This window comes from Scyliorhinus canicula, chromosome 2, assembly GCF_902713615.1.
Source record: "Scyliorhinus canicula chromosome 2, sScyCan1.1, whole genome shotgun sequence".
In the NCBI taxonomy this organism is placed as follows: domain Eukaryota; kingdom Metazoa; phylum Chordata; class Chondrichthyes; order Carcharhiniformes; family Scyliorhinidae; genus Scyliorhinus; species Scyliorhinus canicula.
In genome coordinates, this window is record NC_052147.1 from 203,324,821 (window position 1) to 203,345,937 (window position 21,117).

At 48.1% G+C, this 21,117-nt stretch overlaps 1 protein-coding gene across 1 annotated transcript in view; it reads left to right on the forward strand.

Annotated features, from left to right (window-relative positions):
• The window catches only part of LOC119962304 (dynein heavy chain 11, axonemal-like), a 690,045-nt gene that overhangs the window by 272,965 nt on the left and 395,963 nt on the right, over nt 1–21,117 (forward strand). Inside the window, exon 25 of the mRNA XM_038790290.1 lies at nt 3,007–3,134. Coding sequence (XP_038646218.1) covers nt 3,007–3,134 — 128 coding nt within the window. The remainder of the gene's footprint in view (nt 1–3,006; nt 3,135–21,117) is intronic.

Here is a 21,117-nt window from a genome sequence, read left to right on the forward strand (position 1 = left end):
ACTTGTGATCGCTTGCGCGGATGGGGAGCTGGTGGTAGGCAGACTTGAGGTCCACCGTGGAGAAGACCTTGTACTGCGTGATCCTGTTGACCAAGTCGGATATACGGGGGAGAGGGTACGCGTCCTATTAATGTAAGCCTACTTGTGACACTAATAAAGATTATTGTTATTATTATCATGAGTACTCAGCCGCCACCACTGATGGGATGAGAGCCTTATCCAGAATGAAAGTACACATGGTGAACATGAGAGAAAAAGGAGAAATCTCTGTCATTTGGATGCAAAAAATAAGATGGTGTGTGTCGAGGTTGGGGAGGGAAGACTACAAAGAGTTGTTGAAATTCGTATCATTCCAGTTAGGGGCATAGACGTTGACCGGAACTGTTGGGGAGTTCAATAGGGAGCCGCATGCTATTATCGACTGTTTGGGTCAACCACAACCTAGAATGAGGAGAATTGGACTCCTTTGTTGATGAAAATCGCCATGCCCCTGGCCCTGCTATTAAAACTATAATGAAAACCTTGCCCAACCCATCTTTTGCATAGCCTGGTCTGATCTTTAATGCGTAAATGGGTTTCTTGCAACAACAAAAAAAAAATCAGAATTTAGGCTTTTAAGGTGCGTGAATGCTCTCATCCATTTTTCAGGACCATTCAAATCCCTCACTTTCCAGGTAATCTGTCGGATTGTAGGTCTCCCGCCATCCTGCAAACCAGAGCCAGCCATTACCAAGGAGGTATGTTAAAAAAGGGGCACTGAGAAGGCAAAGCAAGAAGATCAACCCAAGATGGCCACCGAGCCAAGTCAGTTGACTCAAAAAAGACAGACCAGCAGACATCGTCAGCAAATAAAACCCACCCCATGCCCCTCCCCAACCCAAACATGTCGTCACAGTTGAGCACAACCGCACCCAAAAGCAAATGGAACGGTGGCAAACAATAACTTAACCTATAACCTACAAATAACAGAACACAACTCAACACAGACTCTAAGCTCGTTTTCAAAACTATTATGAGCTGCAGAAAACGCTTCAATATCGTTCCCTTAGCTAACGCACCTTGTTAGCAGTAAGACTAGCAACTGGGGAGTTAAAACCTATTTAACTTCAGAGCACTATGAGGGTGACTGAAAGTCATGCAAAGAGTCGCGCAAAATAGTAAGAACGAATAGAAAGAAAATAGATTATTTTAAGGAGCGAACAGTAGAAATCCCTCCTATACAACAAAGGTAATCAAGAATGTACCCAAATAACAGACATGAAAAGTGCCCATACATGAAGGCCGGCTGGATAAATCATCCCAAAGTTCGCTATTCTTGTACAAGGAAGATTTCACTTTGTGAAATGCAACCCTTTTCTTGGCTCGGTCTGAACTCATGTCCTGGTATAATCTGATAGAGTGGCCTTCCCACAGAAAATCCTGGTGCTCTCTTCCCCATCAAAGCATAACTCCTTCTCCTTAAAGCTGGGAAACTTTGCAATTACAGGACGAGGAGGATCTCCAGACTGGAGCGAACGGTGGATGCAGTCTAATTCTGGGGGGGGGGGAATGGAAGTACATCCTCACCCACCATTTTGTGGAACAGGTCTGAGAAAAACTAAGTGGAGTGCGGCCTTCGATCCCCTCTGGTAACATCACAGCACAAACATTTTGCCTTCTGGATCTGTTTTCCAGGTCGTCCAGCTTGGATGTTAATGTCTTGTTATCTTTTTTTAAATAAATTTAGAGTACCCAATTAATTTTATCCCATTAAGGGGCAATTTAGCATGGCCAACCCACCTAGCCTGCACGTCTTTGGGTTGTGGGGGTGAAACCCACGCAAACACGGGGAGAATGTGCAAACTCCACACGGACAGTGACCCAGAGCTGGGATTGAACCTGGGACCTCGGCGCCGTGAGGCATCAGGGCTAACCCATTGCGCCACCGTGCTGCCGTATATCTTGTTATCCTTGATCACAGTGTCAAGGTTGGACTCCGAGGACGTGATCTTATCACTATACTCAGACAATGCAGTCTCAATATCCTTGATTGTGGCTCCTTGTACTTTGATGGTCTGGCTAGTGATCTTGAGAACTGAATGACTGGGGACCAAGACTGATCTTTTAACATCCAAAGTCAAGCATTGTCGATATTTTTCGAGCTCAACTACAAAAATTTTGCTGAGTCTTTCGGTCGTTAAAGGAGTGGCTGGAGAAGAAGGTGCCATTGCCATTTTAGCTCTGGTTGGTCTGTGGGCAACTTCAGAATCTGAGTCTGCCGTTGAAGTTCAGGCCTATTCTTTTCCTTCTTTGCTTCTCCTGGGCATCACAGAGATGAGGGAATTCCATCCAGTTGGGGCAGCATGGTAGCACAGTGGTTAGCACAGTTGCTTCACAGCTCCAGGGTCCCAGGTTTGATTCCCGGTTTGGGTAACTGTCTGTGTGGAGTCTGCACGTTCTCTCCGTCTCGCATGGGTTTCCTCCGAGTGCTCCGTTTCCTCCCACAATCCAAAGTTGTGTAGGTTCAGTGGATTGGCCTTGCTAAATTGCCCTTGGTGTCCAAAAAGGTTAGGTGCGGTTACGGGGATAGGGTGGAGGCATGGGCTTAAGTGGGGTGCTCTTTCCAAGGGCCGGTGCAGACTCTGAGCCGAATGGCCTCCTACTGCACTGTAAATTCTATGATCAATGATTCTTAATTGGAGCGCTTTTTCGGTAAGTGGCAAGTGGCGGTAAGTGGTAAAAGGGTAAAAAAATCAAGTTTCCAGCAGGAGCCACGTCATGCATGCCTTCCCCTCACATTGCGTCACTGGAAGTCAGATATTTGATTTATATTAGGGTAATGTGAGGAAGAAACTAGTAGGTGATTTGTTGTATATTTTTGCTAACTATGTACTATGATTGCAATGTAAGATTAATTGACTCTGAAGGAGGCTTCTTATGTTCTGTCTCCATGGAACTGATTTTTAATCAGAAATAAGTGTACATTCTATCAGTCATGAATGTATATTTGATCTCACTCATGAATAGGCTTGTTTTCAACTACTATGAGAGAACTTTCCAGCTGTTCTCATGGGGGTCCAAAGTGGATTGTTTTAGATGGAGATATTGACCCTATGTGGATAGAGTCGCTCAATACCGTAATGGACGATAACAAGGTTAGTAGTTACACCTTATTAAATTACTAAAATATTCCTAAAATATCATGAGCAATCGGTTCTGCATAATTCCATATATTGTTATAACAAAGTGGGGTTAAACTCTGTGGAACCCACTTTGGCACCCACCCAACATGGTGCACTGTTATTTCCCAACACAAGGAGCTGCCTCAAGGCAAACCAAAGTTGCAGCAGGAATCTGAAGCAGTTATGAAGCATCTTATTTGCAAAAAGACTCCTCTTATTTCTCCTTATCCAGGGGCCAGGTAGATTTCTGATCTGAGGTGAGTGTACAATTCCTGCTGCCATTATGTCCCACAGGAAATCCAATTTCAGCCTGAGAAACTTTTCAGTGTAGTTTTACTTATAACCAAAACTCCGTTACATAAATTAATTCAGTGAAAATAGTGTTATTGAAAGAAGGATTATTTTTATGTTTTTAGAACAAAAAATATCAAAAAGAAAATATCAAAAAGAAACAAAAACAGATTTATTTCCTGGACAGAAGTTTATCAAAAGCTCTTTGACAAAGAGTCATCTAGACTCGAAACGTTAGCTCCCTTTTCTCCCCCCAGATGCTGTCAGACCCGCTGATATTGTCCAGTATTTTCTGTTTTTGTTTCAGATTCCAGCATCCGCAGTAATTTGCTATTATCATCATTTTGTAAGTGTTTGGCTTTTTGTTTAATCCCCACTACATTAGTGGGGATATACATTCAATCATCCACCATTTATATAATTGCATTATGAGTCAAATAAATTCATTCATAGTGGTGGCAATTGTTGACGCTGAGAGAAACCCACCAAAGTTGAGCAATTATACAGAAAGAATTGCTGGAGCTGGGATGAATATTCTCTCCTCAGTGCATCACTCATGGAAACAAATGCGAAAGAATTTCTTTTGACTGAGGAAGAGTTAGAAAACTAATGGATGTGCACTTAAAATAAAAAGATGGATGCATCAATCACTCAGCCAGCTGTAATAAGCATATTAATAGGAGCAGGAATCGGCTATTCAACCTCTTAAGCCTGCTCCGCCATGCAGTAGGATCATGGTTGATTTGATTGTGGCTTTAACTTCACTTTCCCGCCTATCCTCCATAATCCTTGATTCCTTTGTCAATCAAAAAATCTATCCTGGCTTAGCCTTCAAATAGATTCAATGACTCAGCCCCAATTGCTCACTGCGGAAGAGAATTCCAAACACGAATTACAGTCTGAGAGATGAAATTCCTCCTTTCTCTGTCTGAAATGGGAGAACCCTTATTTTGAAACCTTGCTGATATAACTATACTACAGTCTGGTTGGGCTAAGAAAGGGGGGTAACACCTTTCACAGGCGGGCACGCCACACTCTATGGAATGGCTCACACTGTATTGGCCCTGCTCTTTAGCCAGCTCTCACCTGTGGCTCCAAGTAGTTGTTTGCATGCGACAGCGGGAACACTCTAGTAAAATGCTTCGATGGGTATGCAAAACCAGGTGAGGCTGGCCATTAGACCTTCTGGCCTCACCAACCTAGGGATTTGTTACCCTGGCATGCAAAAACTGATTTTGGTGGACTGGACAGATGAGGACAACCTAAGATCCAGTAGTCTTGAAGACAGGTCAGCACCATGTTGTGGAATGCATAGAGCTCATCAAGATGATCCTGGTCACCCACATCTGTATGTTTCTGCAGCTACTGTGCCAAGATAGGTCAGGATGAGAAGGTGAGGCCAATGATGTGCAACCCTCTTCTCACTTATCCAATTCATGTGCAAGTCATGTTCATCATCTTTCTACCATCCATCATCTATCTGTCACAAGTCCTGTGGCAATGGGTGAACAATGTAACACCAGGTGTGGAGCTGTAACCCTGAGCCCACACACAGGTGGCTCAAGCCATAGGGTTGTTTTCACTGGAAGGAAGCAGAAGTGGAATTCAGCAGCCCCCTGAACAACTGAACATCCCTTTTCATGACCACATTGCTCACTTCTCTATGAGGAAGGGCGAGAAAAAGTGCCCTAAAAGTGTCTGCTTCACCTCCTTAACCAATGGGCCGCAGCTGACAGGGATCCCAACAGTGTGGTCGTAAGCCAGTCTTAAAAAGAAAGTAACGGTGACACTTGTCAGCATTGACATATGGAATGTGTGTATACCCATGGACAATGTTACAGCCAACAGACCTGAGAGAAGAAATGTTCTTATTAGTGGAGCACTGGATAGGTACAACATCCACATCACTACCCTCAACGAGACTCATCCACCCGAGGAGGGTCAGCTCTAATATTTGATGCAAGTTGCACATTCCTTTGCAAAGGCCATGGAAAAGAAGAACCACACAAAGCTGTTGTAGATTTTGCTGTCATGAATCAGCATGAATGGGGTTGGCAGTTATAACAACAATGGTATCCTCTCACTGAAGCTGTGTGCTGAGCATCAGCACATCATCACCAACGCAGTTTTCCACTTCCCTAATCACAACACCCCTGTTTTATTCCTTGACATGTAATCGACTATGTCATCATCAGCCAGAAGGACAGATGGGATGTGCATCCAAGAAAAGTCACATGTGTCACTGACTGATGAACTGACTACCATCTTATCAGGATCTTTCCCTCAGCTGTTTCCAGGACATGAAGGTCCAGAAGCATCTCAAAGAGGCATTCATGAAGGAATCTCTCAGAGAAATTAGAGAGTCATTTCTGTGCAGCGTAAATGGACAGTCACTACATTAAGGATGACTGGGTGACCTTCAGGTATATCGTGAACTACACTGCTTTAGAGGCCCTTGGTCTTATCTCTCTCAAGCATCAAGATTGATTCACATAATCAATTTTGCTGAACATCTAGTCAGCTGACACCAGAAAGCAAGGAGGTAATCAAGAAGCTACTGGAGGAGAAACATCACCTCTATTGGGTTTACCTCAAAGACAAGTCATCACGATCCAAGCACAATGCCCATTGAAACATCTGCAAGATTGTGCAATGCAAACTCAGTCAGAAATCAGATTAACCTCAGCCATATATAGACCACAAAGACAAAGAGATTCTATGATACTTTGAAATCTACCTACCGGCTCATCACTAATCCAAAGTGCCGATGGGTCAACACAGCTCACAAAAGAATCCCAAATTCTCGAGAGATGGACTGAGCACTTTAGCCATATCCTAAATCGGCCTTCAAATCATCATGAAACAAGCAATCAACAGGTTTCTATTGACTATTCTCTTGATGGCCTTCCCTCGCTGAGAGGAATAATAAATGTGATCAAACACCTGTCTACTGGCAAAGCTCCAGGAGCTGATGCCACCCTAGCTAAGGTGTACAAGGCTGAAAGTCAATGCCTGGACAAGAAGCTCAGAGCTCTTTCAGCCTATGTGGGAGCAAGGAACCCGCTTCTGGTCATTCACTGGTGATCACCTCACAGCTGAATATTCACAGCAGCGGAGGCAGGGACCCAGGAATCTAGCATTCAGAGGGATGCCGGAGTCCAGGACTCCGCTGAGCCCCAGTCCAATGACGTGCCTCTTGGCTCCGTAGTCCCAGAACTACTGGCTCTACAAAGGCAGAGTTGTGAGCATCAGGAAGGGAAAGCAGCGTCCCTCCTCGGACTGCAAAGCCGTCTGGAGGACTCCCAACACCTTCTATCCAAGGAGATGGTGCCGTTAATCTGACACAACATGGCCAACATTGCGAGGGTGGCATCTGCAATAGAGACTTTGGTGCAGGACGTGCATTCCATGGCAGGGGTTGTCAGCTCCATGGATCAGCTCAAGATACCCATGGTGCACCGCTTCAACTGCATGGTACAGGCACGAGTGGGAATCCATGCGTGTCAGCACTAGGGGGCTAAAGGGCTTCTGGATCGCACTCCAGCTGCCCCTCTAACCCATGGAAAAGTCCAAGGGCCATTGGGCACCCACAGGGAAGAGGGTCAGCAGATGGAAAGCCTGGGGCCCTCCACTTGGGGTGTCCAACCCATCTGACTCCCCCTTCCCTGTGACCGACACACTTCTAGCTCCACACATTGAGGAGGGTAGCACTGCAACTGCAACACCCATGCTGCCCGAAAGCAGGCCTGTACCCTCAAGATCCCAGCCCTCCTGGTGAAACCTGGCACAGTCCTATCAGGCAGCATGGTGTGGAATTCAGCAAGCCACCTCATCCTCAGCTGGGGATATCCTGGGGATACACTTAGACATAGCGGGAGTGTGGGGAAGGCCAAGAAAAGAGAGGCATATAGTGAGCACGGGTGAGCCGAGGCACTAGTAAAGGTAAGTTACCAGTGTAATAACAAGCTTCCATTAAAAATCAGTGATCACTCATAAAGTGACCCATTTGCATGTCACAGTGCCATGCTCTGCCAAGCTCTGCACAAATTTGGTGCTTCTTACCTCAGCACTAAGAGGATGGCACTACTATTGTTCTCCCACATCTGACTATAGAATCATAGAATTTACAGTGCAGAAGGAGTCCACTCAGCCCTTTGAGTCTGCACCGGCCCTTGGAAAGAGCACCCCACTCAAGCACACACCTCCTCCACCCCATCCCAGAACCCCAATCAACCCTTTTTAGGACACTAAGGGCAATTTAGCATGGCCAATCCACCTAACCCGCACATCTTTGGACTGTGGGAGGAAACCAGAGCACCCGGAGGAAACCCACGCACATATGGGGAGAAAGTGCAGACTCCACACAGACAGTGACCCAAACTGGGAATCGAACCTGGGACTCTGGAGCTGTGAAGCAACTGCTAACCACTATGCTACCGTGCTTCTCGCACAATGCTACTGTGCTTCCCTGCTACCATGATGACACAGTACTGCTGCTCTGCTCCTGTCACTCTGTCACAGCTCCTCCCGCGCCCCAGGGAAACGCTCAGACCTCCCATGGCTGCCAATATTCTTGAGTAATGAAGATGCCATGGGCTGCAAGCTTGTGAGAGTCTGTCCGTCTTGTCATTAGGTGAAGGAGTATACCGGGATCTCTGACCTTGGAGGAGGCAACAGGAGCTGAGATGTGCCATCCTCTGTGCCCCCAGATAACTGCATTCAATGGCAGGGAACCCTCAGTTCTCTGTCAGGCAGGAGTCAAACATTCACAGAGGATAAGAGGGGCATTGCTCTGTCCTCACTTCAAGTCATTTCACCCCTGCAGTGTCACTTTTGCGCCCTGCCCATGAATGGTGCGATCATTACTATTATCTCCCACTGATTGGACACTAGTGAGAGGATGTCAGATCCCCATGGGTGGCGGGGGAGAGGTTTTGACACCCTCTTCACTCCTTAGTCCCAGCCACCTGTAAACCGAGGGCAATGAGCTTGTCCCTCGCCCTGCACCCCATATGGACCCTGGCCATTGCCCAAGGTCCTCCTTATGCCTCTCCCACTGATTGCCCCTTACCGCTGTCCTCCTCATCTGAGGAGACGTGGCATTCTTCCATCTCCCCCTTGTCCAGCTGCTTGACCTGTTGCAGTATCAGGTTGTGCAGAGCACAGCGCACCACTAGAATGCGGGACACCCTCCAGGGGCTGTATTGGAAGGTTCCCCCCAATTGGTCCAGGCACTGGAAATGTATCTTCAACAGTCTTATCGCCTGCTCTACCAACGCACGCTTAGACGCATGAGCCTTGTTGTACCAAGTCTCAGTGGGTGTTTCGGGTCTCCGTACTGACATCGTCCACCATCTCCTGAGTGGATACCCTTTGTCTATGAGGAGCCATCCCCCAGCCGCTGATCTCCCTCGAAAATGGCTAGGATCTGTGAGTACCCCAAGATGAAGTTGTCATGGATGCTCCCTGGGAAATGGGAACAATGCGCATGGCTTGAACTCACATGATTTGGACATTGAGAAAGTGAATCCCTTGCAGTTATAAACAGGTCCCAATGATATCATGGGTAACACAAGGCCATGTGGGTGTAGCCAATGACACTCTGCACCTGGGTCAGATGTGGACAAAGCCCATGGTCCTGGGTCCTGGCTCATCTGGTCCCAGTCAAAACTGATGTACAGGTGGGCCCTCGTAAACAGCGCATCCGTTACTTCCCTTATGCACTTATGTGCAGCAGGCTGGGAGATGCTAAACACATCATCCATGGAAGCCTTAAAATGAGCTGCTGGTATTGAAATTCAGCACGGCTGTGACTTTCAGGGCCACAGGCAATGGAAGACGACCTCCCAGTGCATATAGTGTCAACTCTTGCACCACCTGGCACAGGTGGTCCTCCATCACTCTGAACAGGTGCAACCTTCTCCGGCACCGGACCTCTGCTGTTTGGATTGGATTGGATTTGTTTATTGTCACGTGTACCGAGGTACAGTGAAAAGTATTTTTCTGCGTGCAGCTCAAACAGATCATTTAGTACGTGCAAAGAAAATACGTAATATGGCAACACAAGGTACACAATGTAGATACATAGACACCGGCATCGGGTGCAGCATACAGGGTGTAGCATTAACCAGGTCAGTCCATAAGAGGGTCGTTTAGGAGTCTGGTAACAGCGGGGTAGAAGCTGTTTTTGAGTCTGTTTGTGCGTGTTCTCAGACTTTTGTATCTCCTGCCCAATGGAGGAAGTTGGAAGAGTGAGTAAGCTGGGTGGGAGGGGTCTTTGATTATGCTGCCTGCTTTCCCCAGGTAGCGGGAGGTGTAGATGGAGTCAATGGATGGAAGGCAGGTTTGCATGATGGACTGGACGGTGTTCACGACTCTCCGAAGTTTCTTGTGGTCTTGGAGCAGTTACCATACCAGGCTGTGATGCAGCCAGATAGGATGCTGTCTATGGTACATCTGTACACATGGGCAAAAGTCAATGCGGACATGAGTTTGGAAGTAGGGTGCTCTCTAATGGTAGATCCGTGGCCAGTAGTGTATCCTCCATCTGTGGCCCTGCATCTTGTAGATTAACAGGCCCTGCCTCCCCCTCCTCTGCAGGGTGCTGGTCCTAGCTGTGTGCAGCTGCTTGTCGGCATTGCTGCTTCTGATCCACAGCTATCAAGGAATGCCAGCTCCATTGGCTCCATCATTCTCTCAAACCACAAATTGAAGGGAAGTGGACAGAAAAGTGAGCAATGAGGGGTCCTGACAATACTCTGTCCTACAGCCCTGTCAGGATCTGGGACATCCACCCCATGTGCATCCCTCTTTGTGAGTGCCTTTTGAATGAGCCAATTCACTCCCCTCTCGCACAATGGCCAATTCCCCACAATTGCCCCCTTAACTCTACCTGACAGAGTGGCACAGTGGTTAGCACTGCTGCCTCATGGCGTCGAGGACCGGGTTCAAACCCGGCTCCAGGTCACTGTCCATGTGGAGTTTGCACATTCTGTCTGCGTGGGTCTCATCCCCACAACCCAAAGATGTGCAGGGTAGGTGGCGATGCTAAATTGCCCCTCAATAGGGAACCCCCCAGGAATGAGGACAGTTGAGCGCAATGGACCATTCGTTCTAATTTCACGGAGGATCGAGACACTGCCACCCGTCATGTCCTGAATGGGGTGACTGGCGAGTGCATTCACCATAATGTCTTGCATTGGGGACAACATCTTTGCCACCTCTCTATTATGGAGAGGTGAAAGTTGGCCTTGGAGTTCAGTGCTTGGGTGCTAAGTTTCTAAAGGTTTAACTATTGGGCACCAATCAGTGGCACACTCATGCATTGCAATACTGACTAAATTGGCGCACTTGACTTGTCAAGGAAGGGTCAGGCAACTGATTAAGAAACTGCCTTCCCCCTATGGCAGGTGAGGCACACCTTAGCGTGTGAAGCCTTCAATTTGTGGTCAGCTTCACTCTCATTCCCCCAGTTCTTATGGGCTGCAGATTAAACAAACCTCCCAACTTGAACAGTCATCCACCCAAACTTATTCCTTGACAACTTGAACTCCATAACCAATGGCTTTCCAGACAGATCATGCCCTCAGGCTGTAAAGTGCATTCTTACACCGGCGTGCAATTAATATTCAGTGAGGGGGCAAGTCCCAGCAGGATGGTTTGCTAATGCGATGTTAAATCATTTAAATGAGGTTCCCAACCATCCAGGGTAGGATGCTCATTACGTCACCGGTGATGGGTGTGGATCTATCTCCTCAGCGAGAATCGCGTTTCCTGATTCTTGCAGAATTTCACATCCAGGTTGCCATTCTCACTGAAGGCCAATGCGGACTCACGATTCCAGTCATAGTCTATAAAGCAATAGTCCTGCCCATTCTATGCATGTGAGACATGGGCTAAATACTTGTGTCATGCCAAGAAGCTCAACAACTTTCACTTGAACTGCCTTCAGAAGCTTCTGAAGGTCAGATAGAAGGACACAATGTCAAACATTGAAGTCCTCACCCGAGCTGGCATGTTAAGCATCAACACTATATTGAGAAAGTCACATCTGAGTTGGGCTGACCATGTTGCCAGAATGTCTGATACTTGGCATGTGAGAGTACCTTTAAGAAATGGATGTTTATCAGTGATATCAGGGTGGAGCTGGGCTGTCTTTTGTCCTTTTTGTCTTTTTGTGTTTAAACAAAGGAGATTACAAGGGGATGAGAGAAGAACTAGCTAAGGTAGACTGGGAGCTAAGACTTTATGGTGGAATAGTTGAGGAACAGTGGAGAACCTTCCAAGCGATTTTTCACAGTGCTCAGCAAAGGTTTATACTAACAAAAAGGAAGGACGGAAGAAAGAGGGAAAATCGACCGTGGATATCTAAGGAAATAAGGGAGAGTATCAAATTGAAGGAAAAAGCATATAAAGTGGCAAAGATTGCTGGGAGATTAGAGGACTGGGAAATCTTTAGGGGGCAACAGAAAGCTACTAAAAAAGCTATAAAGAAGAGTAAGATAGAGTATGAGAGTAAACTTGCTCAGAATATAAAAACAGACAGTAAAAGTTTTTACAAATATATAAGGCAAAAAAGAGTGGCTAAGGTTAATATTGGTCCTTTAGAGGATGAGAAGGGAGTTTTAATAATGGGAAATGAGGAAATGGCTGAGGAACTGAACAGGTTTTTTGGGTTGGTCTTCACAGTGGAAGACACAAATAACATGCCAGCGACTGATAGAAATGAGGCTATGACAGGTGAGGACCTTGAGAGGATTGTTATCACTAAGGAGGTAGTGATGGGCAAGCTAATGGGGCTAAAGGTAGACAAGTCTCCTGGCCCTGATGGAATGCATCCCAGAGTGCTAAAAGAGATGGCTAGGGAAATTGCAGATGCACTAGTGATAATTTACCAAAATTCACTAGACTCTGGGGTGGTCCCGGTGGATTGGAAATTAGCAAACGTGACGCTACTGTTTAAAAAAGGAGGTAGGCAGAAAGCAGGAAATTATAGGCCAGTGAGTTTAACTTCGGTAATAGGGAAGATGCTGGAATCTATCATCAAGGAAGAAATTGCGAGGCATCTGGATAGAAATTGTCCCATTGGGCAGACGCAGCATGGGTTCGTTAAAGGCAGGTCATGCCTAACTAATTTAGTGGAATTTTTTGAGGGCATTACCAGTGCAGTAGATAACGGGGAGCCGATGGATGTGGTATATCTGGATTTCCAGAAAGCCTTTGACAAGGTGCCACACAAAAGGTTGCTGCATAAGATAAAGATGCATGGCATTAAGGGTAAAGTAGTAGCATGGATAGAGGATTGGTTAATTAATAGAAAGCAAAGAGTTGGGATAAATGGGTGTTTCTCTGGTTGGCAATCAGTAGCTAGTGGTGTCCCTCAGGGATCCGTGTTGGGCCCACAATTGTTCACAATTTACATTGATGATTTGGAGTTGGGGACCAAGGGCAATGTGTCCAAGTTTGCAGATGACACTAAGATGAGTGGTAAAGCGAAAAGTGCAGAGGATACTGGAAGTCTGCAGAGGGATTTGGATAGGTTAAGTGAATGGGCTCGGGTCTGGCAGATGGAATACAATGTTGACAAATGTGAGGTTATCCATTTTGGTAGGAATAACAGCAAACGGGATTATTATTTAAACGATAAAATATTAAAGCATGCCGCTGTTCAGAGAGACTTGGGTGTGCTAGTGCATGAGTCACAGAAGGTTGGTTTACAAGTGCAACAGGTGATTAAGAAGGCAAATGGAATTTTGTCCTTCATTGCTAGAGGGATGGAGTTTAAGACTAGGGAGGTTATGTTGCAATTGTATAAGGTGTTAGTGCGGCCACACCTGGAGTATTGTGTTCAGTTTTGGTCTCCTTACTTGAGAAAGGACGTACTGGCGCTGGAGGATGTGCAGAGGAGATTCACTAGGTTAATCCCAGAGCTGAAGGGGTTGGATTATGAGGAGAGGTTGAGTAGACTAGGACTGTACTCGTTGGAATTTAGAAGGATGAGGGGGGATCTTATAGAAACATTTAACATTATGAAGGGAATAGATAGGATAGATGCGGGCAGGTTGTTTCCACTGGCGGGTGACAGCAGAACTAGGGGGCATAGCCTCAAAATAAGGGGAAGTAGATTTAGGACTGAGTTTAGGAGGAACTTCTTCACCCAAAGGGTTGTGAATCTATGGAATTCCTTGCCAAGTGAAGCAGTTGAGGCTCCTTCATTACATGTTTTTAAGGTAAAGATAGATAGTTTTTTGAAGAATAAAGGGATTAAGGGTTATGATGTTCGGGCCGGAAAGTGGAGCTGAGTCCACAAAAGATCAGCCATGATCTAATTGAATGGCGGAGCAGGCTCGAGGGGCCAAATGGCCTACTCCTGCTCCTAGTTCTTATGTTCTTATGTCTGTCAGCTTTTTAATTTTGTTTTAGGCTGTTTGCTGCAGGGTGTGTTTTAGTTTTGTTTTCAGTGTTGCAGCTGAAGCCGACAAAGCAGGTGTACTGTTGATCTCTCTGCCATGAAAAGACTATCTCTTGATCATTTGGTGAATTCGGAATTATGAATGTTTTCAGTAGTGAATGGAAACCTGATGTGCTTCTGTTACAAGGTATTTCTTTTGTCTTCTGGATGTTGTTTGGGAAGTTATTAAGGATTACTTAGTTTACATTCTTTGGGGGTTGTATTTGAATTGATGGTTGCTAAGATGTTCACTCTATGTTTTAAAAAGGTTAACTTGAGTTCATAGAATAAACATTGTTTTGCTTTAAAAAATACTTTTCCATTTCTGCTGTACCACAATTGTAGAGTGGGCCGTGTGCTCCCCATACCACAATCTAGTAAAAGTTGTGGGTCAGGTGAACTCCATGATGTACTTTGGGGTTCTCTAAACCCTGGCCCATAACAAATTGGGGGCTCAAGGGAGATACAAGTCTATCTATTGGATTGACTTAGTGAACTTAAAGATAGTGAGGGGTGAGCATATTGTGGTTGCTTTTCAGGTGTGGTATTTTAGTTTAAGTAGGGAGTGTGTTGTGCACAATGGCTGTTTCAGCAGCTCTGAACTTTTTGGGGGTGGAGACGGTCACACTTACGGACAGAGACTAAAAGCAGACTGTTAGATTTGGCAAAAATATTGCAGTTAACGTTACCTGACAAAATGCGAAAAGATGAGGTAATTATGACGGTGGCTAAGCATTTAAAGTTGCCTGAGATACACTTTGACTCATTGGAAATGGCAAAAATTTAGTTGCAACTTAAACAAATGGAACATGAGAAAGAATTAAAGCAGCTTGAATACGAAAGAGATAGGGAGGATAAAGAAAGAGAGAGAGAGAAAGGAAAAAGAAAGAGATAGAGAAGAAAGAAGAAAAGAAAGAATAGTCCTAGCAGAACAAAAAGAAAGAGAAAGGGAGATACAGATCAGGGAAAAAGATAAAGAGAGATGGCCATGAAACATGACAGTCAGTTAAAATTGGCAGACATAAAGGGAAACAAACAGTTGGATGATAGTGATGCGGATAGTGAGAAAGAAAATGAAATGAATGAATGAATGAATGAAAATTGCTTATTGTCACAAGTCGGCTTCAAATGAAGTTACTGTGAAAAGCCCCCAGTTGCCACATTCTGGCGCCTGTTCGGGGAGGCTGGTACGGGAATTGATCCGTGCTGCTGGCCTGCCTTGGTCTGCTTTAAAAGCCAGCAATTTAGCCCAGTGTGCTAAACCAGCCAGTCGAAGGCTTGCTGGGGATCTATTTAAATATGTCCAAGCATTGCCAAGGTTTTACGAGAAGGAGGTGGAAGCCTTTTTCATTTCATTTGAGAAGGTAGCTAAACAAATGGAATGGCCACAGGACATATGGGTATTACTGATAGCAGAGCTAGTGAAGTGTTTGCATGACGACCGGAGGATGAAATGGTGAAAAAATCCATCTGTAGCCTTAGGGCTACAGACAAATGTTTAGAAATTTAAGGAAATAATTTGGTCAAACATACTTCACTCTCATGCCGGTTGGGAGAATAGCGGGAGGGCCTCCCGACATTTTTCACGCCCTCCTGCTATTCTCCCCCCCACCCCCCCACGCCCGACCCATGGCACAAATCGCCGCTCGCCGTTTCTTACGGCGAGCAGCGATTCTCCGAGCTCGATGGGCTGAGCGGCCGGGCCTTCATGCCCGTTTCAACATGTCAGCAAACACACCTACTCGCTGCCGTCATGAAACGGGCGCCAGATGCCCGTTTGGGGCATCTGGGGGCCCGATTGGCATGGCAGTACCACGGCCGTGCCAAGGGGTGCATAGGCTCGCGATTGGTGCCCACCGATCGCAGGCAGTGCGTCTGTAACGGACGCACTCTTTTCCCTCCGCCGCCCCGCAAGATCAAGCCTCCACGTCTTGCGGGGCGGCTGATGTAAAAGACGCCAACCGCGCATGCGTGGGTTGACGTTGTCCAACCTGCGCATGCGCGGCTGACGTCACCGGCCGTGTCAGCCGGCGTGACGCTTGACGTGCGGCCTTGACGACCGTCGTCAAGGCCGTGACGCACGGGGCCGCGCTACTAGCCCCGCCCAGGGGGGAGAATTGGCCCCGGAAGTGGGCGTGAAGGCTGCCTGTCCCACGGCAGCCTTTACGATTCTCCGCATTTGCGGAGAATCTCGCCCATGGAGTTTGAAAGGCTCAAGCAGAGTAATTTTGATAGGTGTATAAAGGCTTTGAAAATAGACCAAACGAATGAAGCTCTCAGACAAATTATACTTTTGGAGGAGATTAAAAATTCAATTCCTGATGTAGTGAGAACTCATGTGGAAGAACAGAGGGTTAAAACTGCGAGATTAGCAGACGAAATGGCACATGATTATGAATTAGTTGATAAATCAAAGCTTGGTTTCCGACATCAGTTTCAGCCTGTGAAGGATAGAAACTGGGGACAGAGAAATACTCACGTGGTAGAGGCAAAGGTGATCTGATGGGAGATAATAAGGAGAGTATATCTCAGACTAAAAAAAAAATCCAGGAGAGTGGAAAAGAAATGAAAAATTTCAAATGTTTTCACTGTAATAAACTAGGCCATGTAAAGTCACAGTGTTGGTGGTTGAAGAAAAGCACCGGGAAGGCTGATGTGGTAAATCAGGATAAGACAGTGGGGTTTGTTAAAATGGTAAAGGAAAGCCCAAGTGAAGTGAAGGAGGTGCAAAAGATTGTCCAGCCTGATCAAGAGGTGATTGATAAGATGGTGCCAGATCTCTTTAAAGAATTTACTTATGTGGGTAAAGTTTACTCATGTGTATCAGAGGGAGCAGGTAAAGAAGTCACAATTTTAAGAGATACGGGAGCTAGTCAATCTTTAATGGTAAGAGATGAGGAGTTATGTAGTTTGGGAAGAGTATTGCCAGAAAAGGTGATAATATGTGGAATTAAGGGTGAGAGGAGTAGTGTTCCATTATATAAGGTAAGACTGGAAAGTCCAGTGAAGAGTGGTGAAGTGGTAGTAGGAGTAATAGAGACACTATCTTGTACAGGAATACAGTTTATCTTGGGCAATGATATAGCTGGATCGTGGGTGGTTGATAAGCCAGTTGAAAATCAGACAACTGAAGTGTTGAAGGACAAATATCCTGGGATTTTTCCGGATTGTGCAGTAACAAGGTCAGAAAGTCACAAGAGGAGAAATCAGAGAGTGAAGTTGAAGAAAGAGGATGTGCTGGAAATTTTCAAAAGCATCAGGATAGATAAGTCCCCTGGGCCAGATGGGATAGACCCAAGGTTACTACGGGAAGCGAGGGAGAAGATTGCTGCACCATTGGCGATGATTTTTGTGTCCTCATGACTTCTGGTTGCGGCGATGCGGAGCTAAGCCGCATGTTCGGCGGCTCCCATGATTATCAGACTTTTGGGCTCTTTTAAGGGCCCGTAACGGCGCTGGAAGGACCTTTTCCGGTGTGGGAAGGCAACGGCAACACTTTCCTGCCGGTGGATGGACTGGACCAGTAGCGGGGCAATAAAATCGACACTAGAGCAGAGAAAGGTGCGACGGAGGAAGAACAAGATGGCGGCGGGCGGGGAACCGGCAGCGTGGACGCAGTGGGCGCAGGAGCTGCTCCACCGCTGCTTTAGAGAGCTTAAGGCTGAGCTGCTGGAACCGTTAAAGGCCTCATTTGACAAGCTGCTGGCAACCCAGACGGCCCAAGGGGCGGAGATCCGCGAGATCCGGCAAAAGGCCTCGGAGAACGAGGATGAAATCCTAGGCCTGGTGGTGAAGGTGGAGGCGCACGAGGCGCTCCACAAGAAATGGCAGACTAGGCTAGAGGAAATGGAGAACCGCTCGTGGCGGAAGAATCTGCGGATCTTGGGCCTCCCGGAGGGGCTGGAGCGCTCGGACCTGGTGGCCTATGCGGTCACCATGCTGAACTCGCTAATGGGAGCGGGGTCCTTCCAAGGACTATTGGAGCTGGAGGGGGCCCACCGGGTGCTGGTGAGGAAGCCCAAGTCAAACGGGCCGCCAAGGGTGGTACTGGTGCGGTTTCACCGGTTCGTCGATCGTGAGTGTGTGCTCAGGTGGGCCAAGAAGGAGCATAGCAGCAGGTGGGAGAATGCGGAGATCCGTATTTACCAGGACTGGAGCGCGGAGGTGGCGCGGAAAGGGCCAGTTATAACCGGTCAAAAGCAGTGCTGCACAGGAGAGGGGTGAAGTTTGGCATGTTACAGCCGGCGCGCCTTTGGGTCACCTATAAAGACCGTCATTATTACTTTGACTCCCCGAAGGATGCCTGGGCCTTTGCTCAGGCCGAAAAGCTAGACTCAGACTGAGGGTTGGGGGGTGGGGGTTCGGGGATTGTTGTAAAGTGTTTTGGGGGTTTTTTCTTCCTTGTTCCTTTATTTCTTGGGGAGCTTGCGCGATGTTCTGTAGGCCCGCGGTCGGGCTCGGGGAAAAAGGGGGAGGTGTTGGGTTGGGAAGGGTTGAAGGTCAGTGAAGGTGGATGGGGCCTCGGGGGTGGGTAGGGTGGCCCGGGTTGGGGAGTTTGGGCCTAGAAAAGGAGCTGTGCCAGAGGGAGCGGGGCCGGCCGAGCGGGTGGCGCGGGCTTTTTTCCCGCGACGGGCTGAGGGGCGGGGCTAAAGTTGGAAACGCGGGGTTTTTTTTCCCGCGCGGGGGCCGGAACAGGAGGGAACTGTGCCTGTTGGTGGGTGGGAGCAGACGGGGTCAGCAGGAGTCAGCTGACTTACGGGAGTACAATGAGAGGAGCAACGCAGCTAGGGGGGCCCTAGCTTGGGGGGGGGGGGGGGGGGGTGGTATATCAGGTTGCTGCTGGAAGGGCCGAAGGGGAACTGAGGCTTTTAGGAGGGGTCGGGACGAGGATTTGCCACTGTGGGGAACGAGCCGTGCGGGGTACACGGGCACGTGGCTGGCCTAGGAAGAGCTATGGCTGATCGGCTGGTGGGGGGTAGGGGGGGGGGGGGGGAGTAGCCCCCCAATTCGGCTGGTCACCTGGAATGTAAGGGGTCTGAATGGACCGGTTAAGCCGGTGGCCGCGCATCTGAAGGGGCTGAGGGCAGATGTGGCCATGCTCCAGGAGACGCACCTTAGGGTGGTGGATCAGGTAAGGTTGAGAAAGGGTTGGGTTGGTCAAGTGTTCCATTCGGGTTTAGATGCGAAGAATCGGGGGTGGCGATTTTGGTGGGGAAGAGAGTGTCGTTTGTGGCATCGAGTGTGGTGGTGGATAGCTGTCGCAGATATGTGATGGTAAGCGGTAAGCTCCAGGGGGAGCGGGTGGTGCTGGTCAATGTGTACGCCCCGAACTGGGGTAATGCGGGCTTTATACGGCGTATGTTGGGCTGGATTCCTGACCTTGAGACAGGGGGTTTAATAATGGGAGGGGATTTTAACACGGTGCTGGACCCAGCACTCGACCGCTCTAGGTCCAGGATGGGTAGCAGGCCGGCGGCGGGCAAAGTGCTGAGGGGGTTCATGGACCAGATGGGAGGGGTGGATCCTTGGAGATTCATGAGGCCGGGGGCTAGGGAATTCTCATTCTTCTCCCATGTCCACAAGGCTTACTCCCGGATTGACTTTTTTGTTTTGAGCAGGGCGTTGATTTTGAGGGTGGAAGGTGTGGAATACTCGGCAATAGCCATTTCAGACCACGCTCTGCATTGGGTGGACCTTGAGTTGGGGGAGGGGAGGGACCAACGGCCGATGTGGCGGTTAGAGTTGGGGCTGCTGGCTGACGAAGAGGTGTGCGGGCGGGTCCGGAGGTGTATAGAGGGGTACCTAGAAATTAACGATAACGGGGAGGTGCAGGTGGGGGTGGTCTGGGAGGCGCTGAAGGTGATGTTTAGGGGGGAGCTGATCTCCAATAGGGCACATAGGGAGAGGGGGGAGAAGAGTGAGAGGGAGAGGCTGGTGGAAGAGATGGTGAGGGTGGACAGGAGATACGCGGAGGTCCCGGAGGAAGGGCTGCTGAGGAAGCGTTGTAGCCTCCAAGCGTAGTTTGATCTTTGACCACCAGGAAGGTGAAGGCGCAGTGGAGGAGGGCGCAGGGGGCGGTATACGAATATTTTTTTTTTTTTATAAATGTTTTTATTCAGTTTTCATATTTTATATTGAACAAATTACAAATTGTTAGAAGAGAGAAAAAAAAACAAACACGCAAAAATTAACATACATATTTACAGGTAAGCATCTTCGTAGTAGTAACTGCGCCCCCCCCCCCCCCCCCCCCCCCCCCCCCCCCCCCCCAACATGTTTATTTAGTTTGGTTTTGGGCCTTAGCTAGCCATCGAACCCCCGTAACGAACCTGTAGCCCCCCCCCCCCCCCCCCCTCCCGCTACCTTCCCCCGACTATTCTTCCTCTTGTACATTGGCCACAAATAGGTCCCGGAACAGTTGCATGAATGGCTCCCACGTTCTGTGGAAGCCGTCGTCCGACCCTCGGATGGCAAATTTGATTTTCTCCATTTGGAGAGATTCCGAGAGGTTGGACAGCCAGTCCGCAGCTCTGGCCGGTGCTGCTGACCGCCAGCCAAACAGGATTCTACGGCGGGCGATCAGGGAGGCAAAGGCAAGGGCGTCCGCACTCCTCCCCAGGAATAGATCTGGCTGTTCTGAAACCCCGAAGACCGCCACTATCGGGCATGGCTCCACCCTCACTCCCACCACTTTGGACATAACCTCGAAGAAGGCTGTCCAGTACTCCACGAGTCTGGGGCAAGACCAGAACATGTGGGCGTGGTTGGCCGGGCCTCTTTGGCACCGTTCACATCTGTCTTCCACCTCTGGGAAGAACCTACTCATACGGGTTCTTGTTAAGTGGGCTGTATGTACCACTTTTAGTTGCGTCAGGCTGAGCCTTGCGCACGTGGAGGTGGAGTTGACCCTATGCAGTGCTTCGCTCCAGAGTCCCCACCCTATCTCCATCCCCAGGTCGTCCTCCCATTTCCTCCTTGTTGCGTCCAGTACGGTGTCGTCCCTATCTACCAGTCGGTCATACATGTCACTACAGTTCCCTTTCTCTAGGATGCTTGCGTCCAGTAGGTCTTCCAGTAGTGTCTGTCGTGGCGGTTGTGGGTACGTCCTTGTCTCCTTTCGTAGGAAGTTTTTGAGCTGCAGGTACCGTAGCTCGTTCCCCCCAGCTAGCTGAAATTTCTCTGTCAGTTCGTCCAGTGTTGCGATCCTGTCGTCCG